Here is a 27,147-nt window from a genome sequence, read left to right on the forward strand (position 1 = left end):
CTGTCCGGCACGCAGCCGGTCCCAGGCTGGCTGCTCGGGCTGAACGGGGCCGGGCAGTGCACGAGACGAAAGTTGACAGCGCCGGCGGAGGCGCATCGCCCAGCAGCTTCATGCGGCCCCGCGCAGTTTGGCGGGAAGCGGGCAGCGCGGCTCCCTGGTCCAATCGCAGGGCGAATGTGCCGCGGGAAGGACCCAGAGCCGCGGCCAGCGCCGACCCGAGCCCCCCGAGCCCCGCCGCCGGGGCCGCCAGCCACTTGGCGGGCAGGAGGGGGGGGCGCCGCGTTGCCGTCGGAGGGCAGCGAGGGGAGGAGCCTGCGCTGCCCGCCTCTGGGGAACGTGCTCTGAGTCTCGCCTTCGGCGCCCGCCCGGCCAGTCGCCCTGTTCTGCCGCGATGCCCAACGAGGCTTCCTCCGAGCAGCTGCCGGGTGGCAAGCTGGCCGCCTTCGGGAAGTCCTCCGGCGCGGGAGCGGCGGCCGGCGCGGCGGCGGCGGCGGGCAAGAAGTCGCCGCGGCTGCCCAAGTGCGCGCGCTGCAGGAACCACGGCTACTCCTCGCCGCTGAAGGGCCACAAGCGCTTCTGCCGGTGGCGGGACTGCCAGTGCAAAAAGTGCAGCTTGATCGCCGAGAGGCAGCGCGTCATGGCAGCCCAGGTACGCAGCTGCCGCCCGGCCGCCCGCATCCCTCCCGCTCCCCGGCAGGGCGGGCCGCCCGGGACACTCGGGCCCCCGTGGCGGGAGAGGCGTTGCAGCGCCTGCCCGCGCGGCCCCGGCGCTGGGCGCGGGGAGCGGGAAAGATGCGTGAGGCCAGCCCCGGTGTCGAGGCAGCTCCCGCCCGCAACGGCGTCCAGCGGAGGTGGCCTCGCTGGTCCCTCGCAGAACCTCGACCAGGGGCAGCCCGAGGGAGGGCCCGCAGCGGCCCCCTGGGCGATTTCCTGCGGGCTCCAGAGAGGCCCCTTCTAGCGGCTCTGCGAGGGCAGCCATTGCAATGATCGACGGGACCAGGCGACTCCCCAGGAGCCGATCGGGGTCCGCCGGGGTAACCGCTCGACTGCGCGCCCCTGGACAGTTGCCCTTAAACCCCGGTGGCTGGATTCAGTCCCGAGCCGAGATGGCAGCTTTGGGCTCTCTCGTGCCAGAACAGTCCCACAAATGAAATATCGTTGTCGGAGAGTACAGGCTGCCTGTTGCTTTCTAGGGCCAGCGGGCATCTCTGCCTCTTTCCAGACAACACTGGGCCGCTGCCTTCCAGCCGCAGGTGGAAATGATAAAGAGGCTGCGGCCCCACGGAAGAGCGAAAGTTGAGTCCAGTAGCACCTTAAAGACCAACTAGATTATCAGGGCGTACGATTTTGAGAGTCAGAACTCCCTTGGTCAGATAACAGGAATGGGAATCTTGCTTTCCTGGATGGAAGCCCCCTTGAATAACATGAAGCTGATTTCAAAATCGACCAGTTTAGGATTTCTCCCTAAGTAGGCTTGCAGTCTAGCCTTTTAGGATCCTCAGCATAGGCTCCTTAGTCCTGGATCCTTAGCCCTGGATTTAGGATCCTTAGTCCTGGAGTGCTGACTGCATTTTGACTGGCAAGTCGCTCAGCAGGGCTGTGCTGAAAGGGCTTGTGGTCAGTAGACTTGGGGGAGAGAGGACCAGAAGCACCAGGGAGCAGTGAAATGGAGACTGAGGGTTAGGGAGCCCCAGAGAAACATACGAGTCAAAGCCAAGCATGGCTGGGTTTGCAGAAGACTGTGCAGACTCATCAGGAGCAGTGAGACGCTTGCATCTGTTCCTGAAAGAGCTCTGCGCACTCGCTCCTGTGTCGCTCTGAGAACGACCAGCCCATATGTGTGGCAGGCTGGAGGTCCTAGATCCCAGCCTTGCTTATGCAGCCAGACTCAACTCTAGTTGTCTTCACTAGCCTGCATTTCAATATGATGAAACTGCCCCTCTGGGCAATAATTGTTGCCTTCCGTCCTTGTTGATAGAATTGCAGAGTTGGAAAGGATCCCAAGGGAAGACTACATCTAACCCTGATTGGGACTGAATATCTCTAGTTAGCACCTGTCCTGTCTCTGTTTAAAAACCTCTTGCAGCCAGTAGATCTTCACCCCCAAAGCACAGTGTTCTACTCTTGACGTTCTTCCTGATACTTAAATTCAACTGGTTTTTCTGTAGTTGAAAGGTCTAATACCTATTCAACAGAGTAACAGTCTCTCTGCCATCTTCCGTCTTACAAGCTCTTCAGATATAGGAAGACTGCTGTTGTGCACCCCCTTAATTTATTGAAGCTGAAGATACCTTTGCTTTCAAGCTCTGGAAAAGGGTCCCCAGCCTTTTCCAGCCTAAGGGGACCCTTGGAATTCTAACATAGGGTGGTGAATGAAACCACAGAATATCGGGGAGTGAGGTTATCCATAACTGCTAGTAGGTCTTCAACATTTCAGACTCTGGAAGGTCACTAATAGACCAGTGTGTCAGACTAACTCTGTTCCCATGCTACAGTCATGTGCATCCTGCATGTATATGCATACATCTGTTTTTAAGAAAGAGTCAAGAAATTCAATTTGCAGTTGAAATGGGGATCCAGTACTTGGATAAATGTGCTATTTGAATTACATGTTTGGCTGTACATGCATGAGAATTACTTAATAAATATTGTACAATGTATGTGAATTGTACATGCATTCACTGTAACTTGTGAGTAGGGCTTCTGTGTAAGAAAGAGTCAATGTGCATTCACTTTATAAATGAAACAGGATAAAATCGAGGGTTATGTCACTTGTTCATTCGTACATGCATTAAATTTATCGTGAGAACTATTAAACACATGTACGAAGATAAATCAAGTGTACACTGCCCACAGATTGTACATGCAATCAGTGTAACTTGTTAACAAAACTAATATCAGGCAGCTTTCTGTGTTCCTCATAGAGATAAATGCATAGGCTATGATTTTTGCATGTTATGGTCATGCCATCAACTTCTTTCTTTCTGCTCCTTTACTTTCATCTGAACTTCATCTCCGTAGCTAAGTTTGGGTGCCGTTTCCCCCCCTCCTGTTTCACAGCAGCTTGCTGTTCTGAAAATCAACATCTTATTTTGGCCTTCATTACTTTTCTTTGCCTGTTGTGCAACTGTTAAAGGTACAGGAGTCCTATCCGTGGTGGGGGTGGAGGAACTCTGACACCTCTGAAGCTGGGATAAGAGAACAAATTGTCCTTTCTACATTATGCAAAATGAAGGCCTGCTTCTGCCTTACTGCTCTGTTTGCACCACAGTGCCAATGCACAGCTAAAGAAAGCCTTTGGATCTTGTTGAGGTAATGCTTGCATTTGTAAGAGGATTTCTTGTTCTGGGGTTGATGGCATTCTGCTCAGCAATTTTTAGTTCTAATGCACAGATTTTTGCAAGCACGGTGCCTTCAAAACTCAGGCTTCTTGCAAAAGTATCCAGTCAAGTGCAACTTGTTCTGCTGCTGTTGGCTGCATCTCCCAGGGTGCTCCCCCACTGTGGCACAAATGCTTTGGGTTTGTGCGACCTACAGAAGTGAAAAATTAGTAGATCATCTTATTTATACTGGTTTCGAACCTATTCCTCCCCCCCCTGCCACTCTGGAAATATGCCTGTTGCACAAATGAAGCACCGCGGTCTTTCCACTTTTTATTCTTCACTAGTCCGTCTGGAGAAATGTACACAGAAGCGTAAAGGTGATTTCCCAAGAAATTTGGAGTCAGAGTTTAACTACTGTTAAAACATTTTTAAAACATGTTTATTAGCTGCAGGCATGTTGGCCTGTGGGTTTTTGTGTGCTGCAGTTTAAATGCCTTTTATCATGGTATGTAAATAATGACAAAAGAGAAATGCAAATGATAAGTTGACAGCGGACAACTTTCAGACTCTGTGTTCAAGTCCAGATTGAGGCATACGGGGGCACAAGTTTCTAACCCTGTATTTGCTAATGGGGGTCTGAATTGGCTATGACTCGTACTCATGAGGTCATGGTGGGCAGCTCTGCGAAAGCAACAACTGTGTAGCGGCAGTGAAAAAGACAAACTGGATGCTGGGAATCAAGAGGAAAGTCACTGAAAACAGAACTGCCACTATCATGGTGCCTTTATAGAAATCTTTGGTGCAGCTTCATTTAAGTCCTAACCATCCCCCCTCAAATAAGACCGGATAGTGCTGAAAAAGGTACAGAAATGAGCGGATAAACCAATCAGATGCTGAGCAAGGCAACTGGTGAGTCTAAAATAAAGGGGGAAAATACCCCAAGGCCCGTGATTGAACATTTTAATCTCCCTGGTCATTCCATCATAAACCTCAGGGAAGCCATCCTCAAACATTTGGGATACACACATGGAACATAAAGTGGTGTAATAGAAATTTATTCCAAATGGGTTATTAATTTTTATCTCACTATAATTGCTGACACTAACATTGTTTTTTAGGGCTTTTGCTGTCATGAAATGTATTTATTGGCTTTTAAAAAGTAACCCAGTTGAGCCTGATCTCAGAAGCTAAGCAGGGTCGGCCTTGGTTAGTAATTGGATTGGAGACGTCCAGCGAAGACCAGGGTTGCAGAGGCAGGCAATGGCAAACCACCTCTGTTAGTCTCTTGCCATGAAAAACCCCACTAGCAGTCACCATAAGTCAGCTATGACTTGAGGGCACTCTCCACAAAAAGTGTTAGACAATTTCATGGAGGTTAGGCCTAACTGCAACAGCTGTCTGATAGGTGCTAAAAGAGGGTTCTGACTCCCTGTTTATACCTAGTTTGTTAACTGGTTTGTTCTTAGACTAGGATCTGGGAGTCCCCAGTTCAAATCCCTGCTCTGCCATGGAAGCTGGCTGGTTAACTTTGGTCATACTCTCTCAGATTAACCTGTCTTGCATGGTTGTAAGAATAAAATGGAGGAGAGAATGACAATGGAGTAGATCGCACCCCTGTTCTGCTACTATACAGAGCAAAGTTTATTTATTTAATGTTAAAATATTTATACCCCACCTTTCCTCTTGGCTCAGGTTTGAAGCCTTCAATCTAAGGAGACTCTATTGGAGGAGAAGCCACTTAATTTGGAGGAGTGCTCCTTGGGCTGGGAGGAAGGCTGCTTGGAGGATGGTTTGATCTACCCCAAAGTATTGCAGTCAAATAGTATGATACATACAACAAACAATGCTGTAGGACTAGGATCACAAACATAAACAAGGCATAAAAAAGTATCAAACATGACATGTCATAAACGTAAACATGGAATTACAAAAGTAAAAAATGATGCCTCAAAAGCAAGAAAATACATAGACTGCAGTCCTGTTCCCTTTATAAAAGCACCTTCTATCATATTACGGCCTTATTTCCTTTATAGAACAATTCTGTTTTACGTTTTGCAGAATGACAGATTGTAGTATTCATTTGACTCTTACTATTTTCCAAGAACTTGGATGTTCCATAGTTACAAGTGCAATTCAGGATCTCTTGCAACAAATCTTTTTAGTGATTTAGTGAACTTTCCAAGGTTAGATGAGCATAACTTAGGGAAGGTTTTGTACCGCTGTCTACACTTCCACTCCCTGCTTTGTCCTTGTCTTAACACAAGCTGTTTAGGATGGAGATTTGAGCCCTGACTTTTCTGACCTATTTGCCATTTTAACCCCCCCCCACCTCTTTTAAGCTAAAGAGCAAACACTGATGAAACATTCTTGTTTTCAGGTGGCACTGAGAAGGCAGCAAGCCCAAGAGGAAGAACTGGGCATCAGCCACCCCATCCCTTTGCCAAGTGCCACAGAAATGTATGTGAAGAAAGAGAGCAATGCAAATGGATCCTGCTTATTGATGGAGAGCGGCAGCCCCACACAGTCCACAACAACCATGGCAGCCACAGGGTCGGCCTCAGTGACAGGTAATGCTATGCAAAGAGACTTGGCCTTCAATCCTATCACATATTTGGGGTCTGGGAGAAAATGAAGAGGAAAGGGACTGCAGTGGCTTTTATAGCCTGAAGAAGCATGTAAGATAATAGTAATTATATGAGCTCCGCTTTGATTTCTACATTGGTCGAAAATACTTTTTGCAGGTGCAGGACTACATCATCTTTAAGAGAACTTGGCAGTTCCAAGGTCATAGTTCCTCAGTTGTTTAATATGTTGCTTTTAGAATTGCTTATGCTCTGTTTCAGCATTTCTTCAACTCTGTATTGGGTTTCTGGGTTGAATCTATTCCAACTTGCATTTATATACCATATTACATAGTTCATTGAAATCTTTGATATGGACTGTACTGACTCAAGCTGTGTAATTTATCTTGAGTCTCAGTGAGAAAGGTGGACTATGGATAAGGTAAATAAATAAATAATCTGGTAATTTGACTCCTGGCCTTGATAGAAACTTGTTTCAGTCCAGCCAGGGAGATTGACAGGGAAGCAGTTTTCTGTACTCTTAGATGCGGAAGAACCATAACTGCTTCCACATGGGGATTTTTCCACGTTCAAAGCAGGAGATCCTAGGGAAACCATCCACATGACATGTTGATTTTGATCATAGTTCATGCTTTTCTGTGGCTTTTCCCTTCAAGCTAGAAAAAAATAAGGAGTGGCAGCAGCACAGAAATTGGGCATGTGTGGATGCTGCTCTTGCACATTCCTGTTCTGCTTGCTGTTGCTGCCATGGCTCAGGAACGAGTAGTAATGGTGTTTCCTTGCCCCTGCCTAAAATAATGCATGCATCTTTCTCAAAACTGCAAACTCCTACCAGGATCCAGTATTACATTCATGCAGCCAAGTCAGGTTGTTGGTGATAATACCGGTCATTTGTGAGAAGAAAACTTGTGCCTGTGGCTGAGTTCAGCTCTTGGGTAACCAACGATCAACAGTAACCCTGACAGTTTAACTGGGGCGACGCTTGTGTTGGGAGGATATATGATATTGACAGAAATGACATAAACAGGTTAACACTGGTAAAATAATCAAGGCCAAGACAAAAATGAGCTACCTTTTGTTGCGCTGTACCATTCTAAGAAAATTGTCCTTAGTATTGGTTTCTTGGAGTTTGTGTTGTTGAAGCACTTTGAGCTTCATCTGGGCTGCATGGTCACAAACACTGGTGCTCCAACCCAGCAGTGCAATCCTATGGAGAGTTACTCCAGTCTAAGGCCATTGACTTCAATGGGCTTAGACTGGAGTAACTCTCCATAGGATTGCATTGTAAGTGTACTTGTTTATAGCAAGTACTTGCTTATAGCAAGTGCCCTTAATTTCAGTGGACCTTTACTTCCAGATAAGTCTGATTAGCACTGCTTCCCAACTCATGTCAACATTGTATTCTGGTATGATCCATAATTGCCCCCAAAGTATTCTTTCTTTATTAAAATATTTATTTCTCAACTTCATGATGCAAAATACCCCCAAGCTGGCTTACTGCATAACAGAACGTCAAAGCTATGTGCAGTTAAAATAATATAAAAACCTGAACAAGTAAACAGATATGTTGAATAAACACCCAGGAATAAGAGGAAAATAAAGCAAACTCACTTTACAGTAGACTATAAAAGTCAAATAGAGTCATAGCAGTACAGGTAGCAATGATACTAATGTTTTCGGGGTAGTGATTAAAAAAGAATTAACTAAGACAAAAGCCTGGTAGAAGATAAAAGTTTCAACTTTGTTCTAAAAATCAAAAGTGGCAATGCCTTACAAAGTGGAGGGGCTTCTACAATCCCAGTGTTGTCACCAAAAAGGCTTTGTCAGATGTGGCTGCCCTCTGAATTGTTCATGACATTGGCACAGAAAGCAGGTATGACCTCAGCATCTGCCCAGGTTCATGGCGTAGAAGACATCTCTTCAGGTTTCCTGGTCCTTAACTGTTCAGGAGTATAAAAGTAGAATACAGCACTATTAATCCTAGCAGTCCTGTCTAAGGCTCCTGAACAACATGGACTTACTTTTGAGAAGACCTGCTTAGTATTGTTCTCAATGTGTAAATGGAGCTAGGTCAGAATTAGGATGATTTTAGAAGTGTTCTTTGTGAAGTTTTATCATATTCATAAATATGGAAATAAACACTTTTGGAAAGAGAAATACTTACACATAGCCAAGATTTTTCTGCTGAAGTTTACTATTGAGTAATAAACATTTTACTAACTTAATTAGTTGATTAATTAACCCAATTTTTTTTTAATAAGAGGAGGCTGTTTTAATTAGTAGAATTAAGGGCAACAAGAATGATTTGGTTCTCATATTTTACAGTAATGGGGTAAGAAGAAGAAAATATCAATTAGAAGATGGTAAAAGTAGGCTTTCCTCCTAACAACGGCCATATTGAGGTTTTCATAAATGGAGATTTTAAATGACAGCCTTGATTGTCACACGTGAATCTTTATGCAGAAATAGACACTTCTTCAACTATCTGGTGTAATATTAATATGACTTAAGATCCATGCTAGAACTCATCTGTGTCATTTAGGTAAGCTGGAAGTGCAAGTAAAATACCTAATTCTGCCAAAAGAGACATCGTGTGACTTGAATTAGGGGTACCACATTCTTCATTTGTTTCGTTTATTAGATACTTTTGTTAGTCTTTGAAAATACACACTAACTAACTAGTAAAGATGGATGCAGATTGATGCTTTTTGCTGGAACTTTTTTTAGTTTCCTTCTAAATCAGCTACAAAACCTAAACTGTAACTGCTTCTCTACAGTTGTCTTATAAAGCATAAATTGTTAACTGGTCCAAATGATTCCGCACACATTGGATAATGCACTTCCAATCCTCTTTATAGATCATTTGGAACAGATTTTTTTGTGTGCGGAACAAAAAATCCACCTCGAACGATTGATAAAGTGCATTGAAAGTGCATTATCCAACATGTGCGGAATCAGCACATATGTTAGTAAGAATCTTAGAAAATGGCAATCTATAGGCTCCTACATGGGTTGATACCAGGCAGGACTTCTTCACAAACAGGAGTAAATTCCTACAAAGAATAAGAATGCATTCTGGAATACTAGTCACAAGGGAAGGAGGGCAGGGCTCTGCACATACCCTGACAGTCTGTAAACTGCATATGTGGAGTTCGGTGGCTTGAATCCTGACCTTACTTTCATCAGAACTCTCTTTCAAGTAGATGGTTCAGGAAAGCCTAAATGAATGTCAGCTCTGATGGTTTGAGAACTGCATTACTCCTCCTCTTGATTGTCTGGACTCCCAGGTGCTACCACACAATGGCCTTGGAGCCACTACACACGTAGTTGTCCACTTTACACACTTCTGACCAGTTTACACGCTTCTAACAGGCACCTAGTAATAAATGTACAGCCCTGTCCTATATGGGTTCTTCAGAAGGATGCAGCTTGAAGACGTTGCAAAATCTGATGGGAAATGGACAACTTATTCCCTGATTCTCCATTGTTGTCTGAGGTTGAGAGGCCCTCATTGATGGCCACCAGATCTAGAACAGACTCTTGGTAGCCTTAGGTGTCAGGTTTCCTGCCTGGCATCTCCAGAGATCCTGGTGGCAGCAGATTCATTTTTCCTGCACAAGTTTTTTTTTTTTTTAACCCAAAGGTCTAGCAGTTTTTCTTTCAAACTTCATCACACCTCACATAGTTTACAGTGAGAGGAATAGGGTGTGAAGGGGCCACACAAATCATACAAGGTACCGGAAAAGTCTTTTTCTTGCTGTATCCATTTTATTGGCAGGTCAGAAATATTATGGCACATTGAGAGACCAAAGACAATTTTTCAAGCCTCTGGTGACATGCCGTTCTTCAAAGAAAAGGAGGGGGGAGAAAAGAGCGGCTGTGCTCAGCGGTATGCTCACACCCCATTCCAGTCACAGTAACACAGGTTATTTTAAAATGAGTTTATCTTTAAAGTCAATGTAGGAAAATAATAGGAAATGCTGGACTTTGTGGCATGGGGGGAAAAAAGCTGAAAACCTTGCTTACATTTTCTCTGAAAATGCAAACACTGCAGTTTATCTCAATAACACTTCAAGAAATGTGGAGAGAAGAAGAGTTTTGGGCAACAGGGAATACAGATTGAACCCATATAATTAGGATTGTGTTTTTGAAAAAAAGGTCCTACTATATTAAGAAGTGTGGTAGATTGTTTCCACATATCTTTTGTGATAGCCAACACAGAGGTTGTATTCCAAAATCTCTTCTTAATTATAAAATGAGACACGCTGGATAACTTTGAGCTTGAGTGGTAAAAAAACAGTTTTCAGATGATGTTAAGCAGAGAACCAGTGGGAGGTGATTCTAAATTACTGAATTCATCCTCTTTCCCAATTTTTTGTACACTTAATACCATGTTTGATACAGACTTTGTCCCACACTTGGCCTTAGCAGGATGGGGAGGCATGGACACAACAACTTCCGTGCCTTTCAGCATCTAGCATTTGCATCCTGGTTTGGATTGACCAGCTCCTGCTTTGTGAACAAAGCCCATCTCTCCTCCAAACAGGTCGTGGTGATATATAAATACCAGCCGTTGGTCCCTAATACCTCTCCAGGATTCTTAGCAAAGGTTCACTCCTGCACAGAGGAATTAACAGTTTCATCCAAAGCAGAGTTATCCCCTTCTAAGCCCACTGATTGCCGTGAAGTAGGCTAGGTTGAGAGTCACTCAATAAGCTTCCATGGCAGGGTAGGAATTTGAACCTGGGTCTCCCAGATGATATTCCAGTACTCTAAATCACCACACCACACAGGTTGTGTGTGTGTCTACATAATCAAAATTAATGACTTTGTTCATCTATAATTCTTTTTCAAGAATAGATTCACACATCCGATATCATGTTCATTCAGAAGAAAGTTTCATAGATTTCAATGGGAATTACTTCTGAGAAAGTGTGCTTCAAGTTGTAGCTTAAATGTGCCAAAATTCCAGATGACTGACAGTGAAATCCTAAGCAGTGTTACTCTTTCCCTGGTCTTAGACTAGAGTAATCCTAGGATTTCACTGGGTGTCATGATGACAAAGCATAAAGTAGCGGCAATGGCGGAGAATCAGGAAGGATGAATAACTGGTTTTAGAAAAGGTTTTCTGGAGAAAGTGGCTAATATTTTTAATTGCTTCATGAGGTACATGTGGAGATAGCTTGCGCTTTTTGCCTACTTTTGTAGATGACATCCCAGTACTTTGCGTAGATAATGTGCCAGCTCCGGGACTCTTGGGATCATAAATTTGGGGGGAAATCTGGCATGGTAGTGGCAGATTAACACCGAAACCTGTCAGCATATTGAAAAAGTCATGTGGTGGTGGTGGATTTAACAGCTAAGTATTATGTATGAGGAATAGAGACACTCACACCCTGCAAACACCATTTAATAGCCCCTCTCTTCAATTGCTGTTTAATGCTTCCAGTATTGGGGCTCAGCCAAACACCTGGGGGAACAGCAGGGACATGAACTCTAGAAGGGGAGATTCTTCACTCGTCCTCATGCACCCACTTGGCTGTTAAACTCAGACCCTTCTCTATTGCTTGTCTCTACATGATTGGGCAGATCTGTGTCTAACCATAACGTATCTGCTGCCATCTTGTCTGGCTGCTTCCTTGACAAAGCCATGTGTGTGGCACTTCAGGTCTGTGTGTGGCACTTTCAGTGTTTTTTAAAACTCAGCAGGCACGTGGTGTCCCACCTTGGATCAGGGCTGTAGGGCACACAGGGGGAAAGATTACATGTTCCCCTGCACTGTTTTCTTGATTTAAAATTGCCACAAGGAGCTGCTATCCAGGTGCCTGTATTTGTACTTGTATCGTTTCCCAAAGGGAAGCTCCCAAGGCTGTTAAATATTGGAAAAATGGTTGTGGGGGAGAGCTTAAGTCCCCTGCTGTCCAATATAGGTTAGGCCACTGTGTACCCGATAATTGACTTTAAAACCAAAACACTGAGAGCTCCAGAGATGGCCATCCTAGAGTGTCTTCTAGTTTAGCTGTCTTTCAACTCAAGGATCTATCTGGAAAAAAATAGAAGAATATTACTCTGTCATAGGGTGGTTGCAAAAACAGTTTGGCCCAGTAAATATCTGCGCTGAACCCAAAGGAAGAGGAGGGACTACTAACCTTTTAATTTATTATTAGGCTTATTCCCTGACAATACAATTCGGGATACGTGACAGAACACTAGTGCCAAATGAGCAGAGGCTTCAACCTCTTACTTCTGTGATCCCTTTCTGTAAGGTTGAAGGAGCACAAGGCAAAGAATCGGCATTCACTGGGGCTAGATGAATGGTTAAGGTGTTTATTGCTGCTGCTTCCCTAGGATATGTTAATAACATCTGCTGGAAAGCTGTCAATAAGTTCAGGGTTGTTGCTTGAGGAGGTCTGATTTTTTTTCTTCCACTCATTTCCCTCCCCAGAAGTATAAATATTCTATGCGCCAAAAGTAAGCATCCTATATAGGCATCTTCATTGTGGTTATGCATCTTGTGCTTCAAGGTTCAGTTTTGCAAACCACTTTACATTGTTCTGAGTTTGAAATGAAACATGAGGTGAAAATGATGGTGCTGATAAAACTGCTGGGTGGGTGGGAGAGGGTCATCTCCAGAGTTTATGGCTATGGACTTGGGTTGTTCTCTGTCTGAAGTTGCCCCGTTACTTCAGTCTGATTTAGCAACATCCTCAGCAAGTGGTCTTTCCTACTGTCTTTGGTGAGGGCTTTTGCAAAGGGCCTGTGGTTCTAGTTCTTACGGAGCTTTCTGGTCTCAGATATATACCTGGAGAATTACTATTTTGGAAGTGTCCTTAGAAACATCCTTCTCCCATTCTCCAATATCACAATAAAGGGGTCTAATCTTCACTTTGTCATAAAGTTTACTAACTGTACGTCCCCGTCAGAATGTACCTGTTTATATTCTGAAGGGGACACACAATCCTTTTTCTCAGCCGCATAGAAATCATTGGCCCCCGAATTCTTAGGAAGTAACAACAAGATGAGTGTGCTGGTGATTAGGCCAGGGTAAAGTTCTGGGGGGAAATGGATAAAGCCAAGAAAAGTATACCCAGCTGGCTTTTGGGGGCTGGGGGGGGGTCCCTACTTGGAAATGTGGCACAGTGCGTTTTAGCATCTTGTTGTGAGAAGGGGGCATAGATAAATAAGAGGTTGGTGACAAAAATGATGTACAGCTTGTAGAAAAGGAGACTATAACAGTCTATAAATATTTGAGAGGTAATAATATGAAGGAGGGGGAGGGATTATTTACAGGGCTTGCGGCAGTGTACAGAGAGTGATGGCTTGAGACTGAAAAAGACAAGGAAAATAATTAAGTTAGGAGACCCTATCTTAACTAGAAGTGTAATTAGGCTGTGGAATGGCCTACATGAAGATAAGGAGGTGCTTTAAGCATCATTGGTAGAGGGATTTAAGAGACTGTGCTGAAGAGAACTCCTTAACCCTGCATAACTCCCTTTGTATTTGTAAAGAACATGGATAGTGTGTTGGCTATATTATACGGGTAGTATGTTAGCTTTATCATAGCTTTGTTATATAGTTTGTTCCAGTTTCCCTGTATTATTAAGTTGCTGTCCTTTGCTGCTCCTCAGCATCTTCCATAACTTCAAACAAGGGAAACTTGAATGCTTAACACGTTGTGATTTTTAGATGCATGGCTATGGTTTTTTAAAGTAAAAGTGAAAACGACATCCCAGTTTTCAAAAATACATGTATTTATTTATATACTTCCAGGGCTTTTTTTCAGGGGGAAGGCAGGGGAACGGAGTTCCGGAACCTCTTGAAAATGGTCACATGGCTGGTGGCCCCACCCCCTGATCTCCAGACAGAGGGGAGTTTAGATTGCCCTCCGCACCATGCGGTGCAGAGGGCAATCTAAACTCCCCTCTGTCTGGAGATCAGGGGGCGGGGCCACCAGCCATGTGACCATTTTCTCTGAGGGCAACCCACTGAGTTCTACCACCTCTTTTCCCAGAAAAAAAGCCCTGTATACTTCATTTATGCCCCTTTATTTACCCTTCCTGGGAACATAAAGTGGCTTACATTGCTCTCTGTTTTATCCTCATAAATGGGGCCGCCCAGAGCCCGTTCGTGAGGAAGGCAGGACAGAAGTCCAATAAAATAAATAAATAAATAAATAAATAAATAAATAAATAAATAAATAAATAAATAATGACCCTGTAACATACATGTGGCTGGCCCAAGATCACCCAGCGAGCTTCCATGGTGGAGTGGGGATTTGAAACTAGGTGTTCCAGATCCTGTAACAGGAGCCTAGATTGGATGTAATTTCCTGTATTTAAGAAATGCTTCATAAACATGTGTGTAAAATGTCTGCCTAGTGAGATCCGTCTCTATGCATCTGACACAGTGGACTGTATTCCATAAAAGCTTATGTAGGATAAAAACTTATTCAAGGGGCCACAAGATTGTTTTTCATTTGCAGCTTATCCACATACACAAGTGCTACCACTAAAGCCCAGAATGCCTTTTATTTCTTTACTAGTAACAAAGTCGGTTGTGGGAAAAAATAAAACAGGCTCTAGAAAAGGTAGGGTGGGCAGGTGGGCATTGCCTCCTCCTCTGTGACTGATCCTGGTCGGGTGAAGGTGGGGGGGGTGGGCATTGCCACCTGCTTTGCTCCTGATCCAAGCTGGGTGAAGATAGGGGGGGGGCAGGCATCGCTACTTGCTCCATGCCTGATCCCAGCTGGGTTTCGCGGCAGGTGAGCATTGCCACCTGCTCCGCTCCTGATCCCAGCTGGGTGAAGGCAGGGGGCAGGCATTGTTGCCTTCTCCACGCCTGATTCTGGCCTGGGCTTCCCGCCGTGGCGCTTTCTCAGAAGGATGGACTGCCTCTTCTGGGCTTCCTTCCACGGCTCTCTGGAGGCACACCAGGGTATGAAGTAAGTTGTCTGGAACACACTTAGCCTCTTATGTAGTAGGATTTACATGCCTTTCTCAAAAAGCAAAAAAATCTCAAGGCAGAATTTATTGGCTCAGCATATACCCAGGCCCTGGACATTCCTTTTTTCCATGTTTGTTTCCTGAGGATCAACTCCTAAACACCATATTCTTTTTAATGTTTATGGTTGTTTCATGACTGCATTGGCCCAGTCAGAATTGGCATAGTATTTTAAGCGTAGGATCCAAGAATTAGCACACAATGGGGCTTAGCCATTATCAACATTATGGTTAAGGCATATAAAATTCATCCACATCTTTGAAAAATGAAAAGAAATCTTTTTAGGGTCTGTGTATGTTTGTAGAACTAGCCATGAATCCTGTCACTGTAGGTCAGAGCCTTATCATATTGCAGTCTAATTTCTGCAAATGAAGACTTGGGCAATTTCTGCATGGGTTATCTGCCCTGGGTTTGATGCTGTTGGGAAGTGTGTTTTCCCACCCTGCTTCCCCACAACATTATGGTATATTCACGTGCTTCCCAAGGTTTCTTTAGTTTCTGCATATCTGATTGCTGATTTTTTAAAAATCTGAAAAAACCTGGGTGCCTTGGGGAGAGTGGCTAGTGCTGATTGATTGTGGTAGGAAACTACAGGGAAATGGGCTGCTGCACTGTACTGGCAGCCACAGTGCAACAAGGAAATGGTCACCATGTGGAAAACACAAATCTCCTGGTGCCATTGATAGGTAACAGGACTGCTCTCCTTTCCATGCCCCCAAATTGAGCAGCTTGCTAGCTAATGCATAGAAACTGCTCATGCCATGAAAACCTTCCCTGGGCACCCAGGAAAAATAGGGAGCATGTTCGACCATGGTTGATAAGGAGCATATTGCATAAAGAAAGCATGGAGTGGTAAGTGTATAATAAGTTTGTTTCCAGGTTACATTTTATTTTACACGTGCATCTTACCTTTCAGGGTAAATTGAATCATTTGCAATTTGTCTTATATGTTCTTGGTAGTTGTATATTACTTTTGCCAGGACCTGTGGATTTAGCATTTGATAAATGGCAGCCCTAAATAGCAAAGTGTTCCACTTGCTTTCAGCAACTTCATTTCAACAAGAGCAGAAAACTCTCTCTGTTACCTTTTTTTTTTAGTTTTAAGAAACCACCTGGGTTTCGCTTATCATGTTGCTCCTAACGAAGTGATCTCTGAATTCCTTATCAACCCATCTACTCCCTTAGTTTATTTTTAGTGTAAGCTATAACAATTTTATCTCTGTCATATTTCCTCCAAGGTCTCCCCTTTGGTTACTTGGATTGCCTAAACTCCCTTTTAACATTGTCTTTGATATTCGATTAATGAATTTGTTCTGTTCTGAGATAAACATCGTGACTTTTTCTCTTCTTAGACTTTTTGTTGGTTTAGAATGTTAGGTGGCTGTATTATGAACGGAGATTTCCAGCTGACTTTCTGCATCTTTTTAAAATGGGCTCACACCATGCCATCTGGTTGATATTGACATATCTTGCATGTTGGAAACAGTGTTGTCTCTGAAGCTGACTTACACTTCATTCTCTATTTTAAATGTTATATAAATGTTTCAAGATATTGACTTGATGAGACTTTTTAGCCAGTCTTTTGAAAATGTTTTTATTATACAAAATTACAAAACATCAGTCTGACATCTACTGCTGAACTTTATACTACAATTAACACTTCAAAAAAGACACAAAATTGAACAGTGTTTTATCTATATTGTAACCTATGGTCATAAACTCAACAAATGTTTTCCATATTATTTGATAAGATTCCATATTAAATGTATCCCCTGTGAACAAAATGTGACATTTTAAGTCATTCCTGCAGTATTCCATGCTTTAACACTCCAGTCTGAAAACAGAGGTTCTGAACAGTGCCAGAGTTTTCCTTTTGAGATTTCATCAGCTGTAAACAGATTCCAGATTAACTCATAATGCTCCTTCATCACACTTTGGCCAAGTAATATGTGAAATGGATCTAACAGTGCAATCCTATGGAGAGTTATTCCAGCCTAAGATCATTAATTATCTGCTTATTATCTTTAAATAAAACAAATATTAGAAAGACACCTAAAATCCCCAGTCCTGTCTTCTGTAAACCACACTCAGTTTAAATCTATTGTTGGAATCTATTGCTACTTGAGAAAGTCAGGATTACATAACAGTGAGAAGCAGTGTGCTGTAGTGGTTAGTGTTAAGACTAGGATTGGGAAGGCTTCAAAGCCCTATTCAGCCGTTTTGCTGACTGGGTGACCTTGGGCCAGTGTTTTCCTACCCTTTCTACCATACAGGGTGGTTGGAAGGAGAAAATAGAAGAGGGGAACACCATGTGTGCTGTCCTAACTTCAGTGTAGGAGAGGTGGGATAAAAATGTGATGGACAGAATATGAACCAGGGCTACAGGATGTCATTAAAAGTCAGCACTTTCCCCCATGCCTCTCAAATCCACAGTCTTGGGTAGATTGGGAATAGTCAGCTGAAACTCTTTGGACAAGTGATCACCTGGGCGCCATGTTTCAATCATACCCCAAAATCTTACCCTTTAAATAGATCATTAATTTATTGCTCAGAGCATAGTGAATTAGAACAGGATAAGGCCGGCAGTGTTCTTTCAGGAGACGAATGAGATGGACGGTCTGTCTTTTCTTGTATTCCTCTTTTCGTTATGTGTTTTCCTTTGTCTGTTACAGCTTCTTACAGGCTCCACATCCTTTTGGGGTGGTTCAGTTCCTGTTGCCTGTCTACAGCAAGCAGGGGGAAAATGCCATTGGTGCAATGGTGTTAAGTCAGTTCTGCAGCAAGCCCCAAAGTAACGCCACTGTGCTATAGGAATCACTGGAAAGTCTATTGCAAAACCACAGACTTTCCAGTGATTTCCAAAGCACAGTGACATCTCTACTGGGTTTTCCTCAAAAGTGACATGATGCCGTCCTGCCAGTGGAATCCCACCTTGCCTTCCCCCAGACTCCTGGTCATTGCCATCCACTGGCTGGCGACCCTGTCTGTGGTTCATCTGTCTCACCAGGTTGGCCTCAAAAGGCTCAGGTACTGCGATTTTCCTGCTGATTCTCAGGTGGCTGCTTTGAAGATCAAGAAGATTCCCTTTCCTCCCATGGATTTCCCATGATTTGCAATGCCTCTCCAAAGCTGCAGTTGGCTACTGCAGAAAAGTACATGTATAGGAAGCCCCCAACTTGCAAACAAACAACCTGTACTTATAAATGCAGCAAAGACCAAGAAGTGACTCAAATGCTTCAGGGGAGTGAGTGAGGGGAAGGGTGACAGATGACCGAGGAGGGACAACATGGGAGCATGGAAGTGTTGGAGTGAAGGAAGGTCAGCAAGGCGGGCAGAGATAAAGTGGGAGGGGGGATTTGTATTAAACAGACCACCTTCCTTTTAATTTTTTTTAGCTCTTCCCGAAACAGTAAAAAACTTGAAGAGCTTTCATATCAGACATGAGTTAAAGACCTCTCCTTGCCCAAGGCACACTATACATTATTAGCCTTCTGTAATAAAACTCCCTGTAAGCAAGATAGCACCAGCATTCAAAGAAAATAAAAAACAATTTCTTGTTCTACAGTTATTTTCTGTCTTGTTTAATTTCTGTGCAGTATGACAGCCATATTGTTTGCCTGTTTCTCATTGCAAACCCAGTATTTCAGCTACATACTGGATTAAACAGGCTCCTGCTGGCTAACTTGGGAACTTAACCAATGTCTATGAGTTGATATTCCCCTCTTTGGGAAAACGTGTTCTTAGTTCCAAACACCTGACTTAAAAACTAACCTCTAGAATACAACCTGTTTGTAATTTAGTAATATAACTGTATTCTGTATTTTTTGTATTTTCCATCAACAGTCAATTTCACCTTTGAAAAGGTTTTTCGAATTTTCGCCACACAGATAATGTGTGTGTTTCTGTATAATACAACAAAACCTTTTCGGGGTTGCAGGGGCACAGCCTTCCAATGACAAGAGATGCCCTATGAAAGAATGGTTAGTGTCTTTGGGAAATTGCCGATGTCATTAAAAGCTGATTATCTGTCATGAATGATTGTATAATAATTAACAGCATAATTAACATTAATAATTAACATTCCACATGAATATAATTACAAATTGATGAATACAGTTTCTGTTTCTTATATTGCAAACTCGCTCCTAGGCTGGGTGACTGCAGTTGGCAGTGAATGATGCCACCTTATCACTGACGGGGGAAATGCTATTCATTCTTTAACTATATTAAAACACACAAACTAAGCGTTGTTTCTGGACAAAAGGATAAACCTTGAGAAACTTGTGAGCTTAGCCATTGACGTCTTTATGGATAAAGCCAGTGCCTGCCCACAGATGGCTTTTCTTCTCTCCTGAAGATAGCCCTTCTGGGGATACTTGATAATAATTACAGAAATAGCACTCCAATTGTATGAATCCTCCCGGACATATTTGAGGGCACATCAGATGTTCTCTAGCAGCATCAAAGAAGTTCTCAGAGACTGGCTGTTTTGTTGTAAGGGACAAGGGCAGTGGGATAGAGGTGTGTGGAGATGATGGAATTTTTTTTTAGTAGTAAAATGTAACATTTATTCAAACATTCTGTAGAAACATTTCCCCTGGCTTTAGGTTAAGCTACAAGTGGTCTAAATAGAGCATTGCTGAAATCAGTATTGAAAAGGGAAAACATGTATCATAAAACCAAATCTGCACTGTTGTCCTGGGGAGAGAGAAAAAGCTGTTTTAGACAAAGCAGAAAGTTTGTCACAGAAGCTTCACTGCATTTCCAGTCTAATTTATGACACCTTTTTACAAATTGTATCCAATTGCCAAATAGTAGAGTCCAGTAGCACCTTTAAGACTAACCAACTTTATTGTAGCATAAGCTTTCGAGAACCACAGCTCTCTTCATCAGATGCATCTGACGAACCACATCTCTTTTTGTCAGATGCATCTGACGAAGAGAGCTGTGGCTCTTGAAAGCGTATGCTACAATAAAGTTGGTTAGTCGTAAAGGTGCCACTGGACTCTACTATTTTGCTACTACAAACTAACATCTCTAACTCCTCTGGGATCTATATCCAATTGCCATTACATGTCATTATCGCATTTGTCCGACCAGTTAAGTGATTCAGTAGGCTATACCACAATCTTTTTCTATAGAATGAAATTAAAAATAGGGCATCAGCTACAAAAGGGTCTGTGTTCTGAAAATGCGCAAGAAAAATTTGGCCCAGAAATGTGGAGCGAAGCGTGGACAGGTGGTAGAAAGTTATCTGAGCCCCCCCCCTTATATAGCTACAGTATGCAAGGCCATACAAAACTGGAAACATCTTACTGAAGTAATTTACTGCCTGTGAATATTGAACATACTTTTTATTTTCTCCGCTAATACAATGTTTGTGTAGTGGTAATATAAAAAGGTATCCATATTTAGCCACAATCCTAAGAATCCCGAGAATACTTTCCTGGGATAAGCCTCAGGAGGAGCCTGAGCAGATTTTAGATTGCGCTGTAAGACTCTTCATGAAGAGCTGAACTGAAGATTCTTGGTAAATACTTGGAACACTTTGAATTTGTATAGCGTAACCATATGTAAGCATGTATTTCACTCTTTCCCATTGAAATGAACAGGGCTTAAAACGGCTTGATTTGGGCTAGATTATCATGCCTGCCCCCTCAGAAGAATATTTCCTTCCGTGAGTTTTCAGTGTTTTTTTAAAATAAAGTCATTTTCTTACTTGACACTTGTTTGAATAACAAATGCATCTCTTTTGCTTTCATTACTGTATTAGAAACAGTCAGTTGGGCAAGAAAGAGGGTCAAAAGCAGATTAAACCTCAGAATGCTCTATGGAGTTAACCTGAACATTGCAAATGGATTCCTAGAAGGGAATTGGTCATCTTTTCCATCCTACTGCAACCCTGTGCCCTCCTAAATAAATGTAAATTAATAAAAATGGCCCTCAAGAGGGTTGGGATGTGGTATGGGGTGCTGTGGCTTGAAGATGGAATTGGCAGAATTTCCTCCCCCCCACCCCACCTTGTGCATGAGTTATGTGACAGCCGACACAAAAGGACTTTTGTTAGTTTTCTCTCCCTTCCCCACAGCATTCCTGAGAGCTCTTCATCGCCCAGGAGTGGCTTTTCAGATGAAAGTGCGCTGGAAAATGGCAAAAATACTTTCCATGAACTCACTCTGCAGTTATTTAGGCTCCATCCTTACACTTCTAGTATTGATGTGTATAGAAATACACATTGATGTGTATGGAAATGTGCAGGTAGCTTTTCACTCAATTGCTTAGTAAAGTGTCAATTTGCCCAGCTTATAGTATTCTGCCTAATAAGTGGAGATACATCCAGAGGATTGTAAGCACATGGCACTTACTGAAGGGGGTGTAATGTTATAGAAATAAATAACTTAGAGCATATTAAGACTACTGGTATTAGATTTTTCATATTTTTGCTTTGACATGGTAAGCAAGAATTTCGGGAAGGGGAGGATTCCTAAATAGATGGTTTTTTTCTTCATGATATGTTTGCAGCCTGAGGTTTATGTAAGACGGATTTTAGATCTCTTTCATATACAGGTAAAAACAATAAATATAGATGCCATATAAATATAACTGGTCCTAAGATGCTCTGGAAAAAGGCAGGCCTATACATATTTTATAAATAAATACATGTGAAGTACTTAACTTTCCACAGGGACGTTTTTGCCTACTTAAAAATGGGAGGAAGAGGAATTAGATTGTGCTCCTTGTATTTGCTGTTCTAAGTTCGACTTGTTCTTAAGGTATTCTTGTTCAGATTTACTAGATATGTATTCAGTGGGTGAGTTATATTATTTTAACAGGAAACCTTAAGATAGTAAGGTTGATCTAGTTAGCGTAATAGACAGGCATACTCCAGCTTTGAAGTATAATAATTAAATATTTCTGAATAGCTGTGATGCATTGACCCTAGCCTATAGGTGCTTTGGACTCATGAGTAATTGTTTACCATTTATCAGTAGCAAATGGTGTGTTAGGCGGGAGAAGGTGAAGATAGCAATTTTCCAGCAGCAGCCGACTAGTTTCATTGATACAAAAAAAATTGACTTCCCTGCAATTAATGCATTAGATGAAAGTGAGATGTTTTGATTTCTTAGCAATTGATATGCTAGCTTATATTTTTGGTTTTTTTGTACCACACATGGGAAAGATGTTTGAAATCTCCTGCAACAACTGAGCTGTGGTTACTCGTCCTCTGTGCTGTTTAACATTTGCCAAGTCCCTCATCTTTAGTTTTAGCACCAAAAAGGGCATAGGAATCATGGTAGGCATTTCTGTTCTGGTACTCGCTTAGCATTTGTCAGTGGGTACAAGTAACTTTTCTGACTTCTAAGCATACAGAACATCCAAGGGGACCCACATGATAAATCACTTGCTTAAACAATTTACTGCCCACTTCTGTATGTATGGTGAATAGTGTTCTAAAGGTCAGAAAAGCTTCCTTGATAACATAATGCAGTGAGCTGTAACTGCATCAAATTCTGGGGGTTGTAGAGCGGCCTGGGAGAAATAATTATGCCTGGTAATGGGTAATTACAGATAATGGCTCTTTTTGGGGGTGGCTGGAAAAAACAGCCTTGTCTGGAGAGAATATTGCGTAGCGCATTAACTTTATAGTAAACTACAAGCGCAGTACTGAAAACAACGCAGTTTTTGTAAGTTGCAAGGGAAGTTTCTTTTGTAAAGGTAGGGTTTATTTGAAGAAAACAGGACACTTTAGGATTCTGTTGTTCTCCTTTTCCATTCAGGAAAGAGCCTTGATGTCTTAGCAGAAAAGCTGGCTACCAGTGATATGCTGAAACACAAAAATTGCTCTGTCATGATAGTCTGGTGGGAGAAACACATTGTTCCACTGGTTTCTGATTATGGCTTTAGGGAGTAATTTCACACCAGCCTCATTCAAGGTCCAACCTCAGACCTCAAAGGCAGCTCTGAATTGAACAAATCCACTGTAGCCTGAAGTACCGCCAGATCTGCTAATGAGGGAGGGAGAGTTATTCATGGGGAGGGGGGGTGTTTCTGGGAAATTGCTGAGCTCTAAACTTCTTTTGTAATCTGAACATAAGTATTGCACATGTGAATAACTTGATTCCTGTTAAAAAATTATTGCAGCCTGAATTTTTTTTATAGAAGTTGATCAGTGCCTGAATTAATTGTGGCCTCCCCTGAAGAAAGCTGTCTTTGATTACTCGGTCATTGTAAAAGTTAAGATAACATGCCATCATGATGCAGTGCAAGTCTTTGACTGCAGTTTCAGGATGCAGCAACAGGGAATGGTTGTGTTTTTACGAGTTTAACAATATTGGCATGTACTTATTTGTGAATACTGATCAGACTCTAAAGAAGCAACAGAAAAAAATTTCTGTCCCTGATCAGGGATTCCACAGATCCCCATTCAAGCAAGTCTTGTGAGTTTTAATGCCAGGAGCCACGAGTCCAGAACGCAAAAATAACTTTGTTGAAACAGATAAGAGAACGTGTTTTATAGCAGAAGAGAGCGCGCATGGTGTAGAGGTTGGCGTCACTAGGCTAGATAGATCAGTGGTTTCATAAATATAAGACAGCTTGTATGTTCATAGGAATTGCTGCTCCAACCTCCACCATTTGGGAGGAAAGGTCTGGATGAGCACTAAATACCATCATCAGAAAGCTGCCCACTATGTTCTACATGCTACTAGTAGTCAGTGGTGCACTGTCTGGGCTCATGGCACAGATAAAACATCTTTTTTGATCTCACAGGAAGACTTGCTTTAAAAATACACACCCTTCCCTGAAATGAATTATTGCAAACTACTGTTAATATGGTGTATGCTTGAAGCCTTTTGTACAATATGGAAGGATCAATAGTGATATTTATTATACGGTGCATTGATTTGGAATGAAAGTGAGAACTGCATTTCACATTGTGGGGCGAGGTAGCAAAGATGCTGTCTAAGGATTTTAAAACATGGAGGTGAGTTGAGATGTAACAGTGAAAAATCTTTTCTCCTGACTACTAGAAACTCCAGCCTTTGTTCTACCTACTAATTTATGTTTTTCAGTCTATTGTGTGAACTTAAGGTGCCCTCTCTAGTTTCAGAATCTTTTCACCTTCATCCCTTTGAAAGATTTCTTCCGTGGCTATGAAATCTAGAAGTTTATTGTTTTTAGACTTGCGCTTTCATTTTCTTTAGTATTTTACAGTTCTAATAGTGACTATATTTTGTAAAAGACTCAATTTTCCTGCTTGCTTTTTAAAAAACTCGATCTTTTATGTTTCAGTTTTTATCCTATTAGCCAACTTTTTCCTAAAATGAAGACAATGAACTTTTTTTAGTCTCTTCCTATGAGGAAAATGGTCCATCTTGTGGTAAAATTTTACCCAATTCTAGTTTCCCTAAGAAAATGGTTGTACTCCGAGTGCATATGCACTCTTGATTTATATTAAAGAACTATCCACAAGATGCCTAGACTGATTTGGTTATTAATTGTATAAGACCTTGAGTTTCTACAGTGGCATTTTTGTTGAAATCTTTAGTACGTAGCATTATTGACCGTTTGTGGCTCTAGCATTGCTAATATTGTTATGCAGTTTAAATCAAATAACAAACCTTTTCATAAGAACAAGTAGTCTGTTTCCTCAATCCAATTTCAGACATCATTAAATCATGCTAGAGTTTAGCTGTTCAAGGCCTGGACAATACAGGATAAAGGGAGGTAAATCGTTCACTAAAATCACTGTTGGTCAGATGTCTGGGGATGATGTGATAGGCTTGCTAAACTGTATTCTGGGAATACTTTTCTTCCCAGCTCTCTTAGGATGGTGTCACTTTGCAAAATTCCAGTTTAAATCCATAGAGGCTTTGTGCTAACCTTACAGAACCTGTCAATCTTGATATGTGTGTGTGTATACATATAGTAAATATGCATTTCTTACTCATTTGTTGAGTTTAGTCCATTCATCTTCCTCCAGGTTCCAACATTCTATAGTATTGTCCCAACACCTAAACTATAGTACCTGAAAGATAAGATTTATTCTCATTTGTATTGTAACTGGGAAACATATAGTCCATAGTGAGATGCCAGTAGTGTAAGTGACTTCGCTCCCCCTGCCCGTGATGCACAATTTTGGTGGCTTGCTAATTTTTCAGTGACTGTGTGCTGCCCCAGTGTGCAAAACTAATAGAGCTGCTGTAGCACAAGTGGTTTGGCTGCAAATCAGCACTCTGCTGGTTTGAATCCTACTACTGCCGTGAGTTCTGTAGGTGGTCTTGGGTAAGCCACTCCTCTCATCCCAAGCTCTCCATCTGTATTGCGGGGATAATAATAACACTGACCTTGTTCTCCTCTCTGCAGAGGGCACTAATCTCTCTAGAAGAGTGATATATAAACACAGTTGTTATTATTTTATTAATACAGTCCTGCTATTTATTTCAAAGGGGTGAGTGGGAGAACAGTAAGGTCACAGCCCATTCTCATTCCTCTGGAGTGCATATTGAAAGGGTGGAGTCAGCCAAAGTGCTGTCCTCTCTCTATGGGACTCAAGATGTGGTGTTGAGGTATGCAGGAGGATCACACTGGGAATGCTTTGATCCTCCTCCTTGCCCCTCTGACTCTCTTCCTTCTTTACACTTGCCATCCTCTCCCATCTGCTACTCCTTTGTTCTGCAGAGTCTGAAATGCATTGAAAAAGAGACTTCTAAAAAATCACTTCTTTCAGTTTCCTAACCATCTATGCGCTCCATTCTTTTCAGAGGGACGGATGCTCATTCAGGACATTCCTTCCCTGAGCAGCAGAGGGCACCTGGAGAGCACATCTGACTTAGTTGTGGACTCCACCTACTACAGCAGTTTTTACCAGCCGCCTCTGTATCCTTACTACAACAACTTCTACAACTATCCCCAGTACCAGATGGCTGTGGCCAGTGAAACCACCTCTGGAGACATGGGGAGCACTTTGGTAGGATCCCCTGCTAAAAACAGCCTCCGAAGTCTCCCAGCAACCTACATGTCAAGCCAGACAGGAAACCAGTGGCAGGTACTGTGTAAATGAGTGATGTTGGAGCATGCTGTGTGCTAGACCAATGGTCTTGTTTGGAGAGTACTAGTTGACCAGAACGGGAAAAAAAGCTAGTTCACCTAGAAAATATTGCAGAAGAGAATCTGAAATGTTCAGTGTAACTCAATAGTTTACCAGTTCTTAAACTAATATAAATCAGTTCTATAAAAACCGTTCCAACTTACCCATTTGGTTCATCTTCTTGAAAACTAGTGCATCCTAAAGACTGGTGTGGATAAGAATGCTGGTTCCTACTTGTTTCATCTAGCAGTTGGAGCTTCACTTTTGCTTTATGCAGCAAAGAAGAGAATGGACATCTCCAGCTCTGACGAAATAGTCACCTTTTCGGAACAGAGTCTCAGACGAACTAGACGTGACAACATCCCCCAGGTCAAATCCAGGGCCTCTGCTTCCATTTTAAAGCCTAACACGGGCAACTTAAAAATGCTGCGAGGGCTTGATAGCAATCAGGCCTGTGGATTGAGTTTCTGGTTTTCTCTCTGCAGATTTTGAAGCGTCAAAACAACCCCCCCCCTCCACCACAGCTGTTTCCGCACTTTAAAAGGTATGCAGGAGGAAACAACAGTGCCTTGTCCTGGCACGCTGAGGGCCCAGCCAGGATCAAGCCCTCACAGCATTTTTAAATCGCTAGTATTAAGCTTTAAAATGGTGGCAGTGTCCTTGGGTTGGACCCAAGGATACCATCGTGTCCAGTTTGGCCCTCCTGGACCAGTTAGAACAAGCAGTCGGTGGAGTTGGTGGTTCTCTGGGGTCACCTAACTTGTAGCTGATATCTGTGGTTCGTTCCAGAATATCCTTTGTCCTTCCAACATGCAGTTACATGAAGTACTTGCTGTCAGGAACCTGCCCAAATAGAACAGGAATCCTAGAGCCTTTCATAGAAAGCTTGTCCTTGTAGTTCAGTCATCAGATTAGTTTTCTGAGTAGCAGATGGTGGGGTAAGTCTGCCTTCTAACCAATGGGTGTGGCCAGGAATGGCTCTCTGAAACCTCAGATGCAAGACCCTGACAACTTAGAAACACAGAAACATAAATCTGGAAGTAATTGCACCCCCCTGCACAAAACAGGAAATTCACAGCTACCTCCTCCGCTCCCTAGTGACCCCTGATCTGTGCCCAGAGAAACACAAGAAACCTCCAGGATCTCTGGCCAA

General features: G+C 42.6%; 1 protein-coding gene across 1 annotated transcript in view; it reads left to right on the top strand.

Moving 5' to 3' along the window:
* The first annotated feature begins 359 nt into the window (after positions 1 to 359).
* The window catches only part of DMRT1 (doublesex and mab-3 related transcription factor 1), a 61,387-nt gene continuing 34,599 nt past the window's right edge, over positions 360 to 27,147 (top strand). The window contains exons 1-3 of the mRNA XM_054986955.1: positions 360 to 649; positions 5,701 to 5,890; positions 25,669 to 25,952. Coding sequence (XP_054842930.1) covers positions 392 to 649; positions 5,701 to 5,890; positions 25,669 to 25,952 — 732 coding nt within the window. The 5' untranslated portion in view covers positions 360 to 391. The remainder of the gene's footprint in view (positions 650 to 5,700; positions 5,891 to 25,668; positions 25,953 to 27,147) is intronic.

Source organism: Eublepharis macularius, chromosome 8, assembly GCF_028583425.1.
Source record: "Eublepharis macularius isolate TG4126 chromosome 8, MPM_Emac_v1.0, whole genome shotgun sequence".
NCBI lineage: Eukaryota > Metazoa > Chordata > Lepidosauria > Squamata > Eublepharidae > Eublepharis > Eublepharis macularius.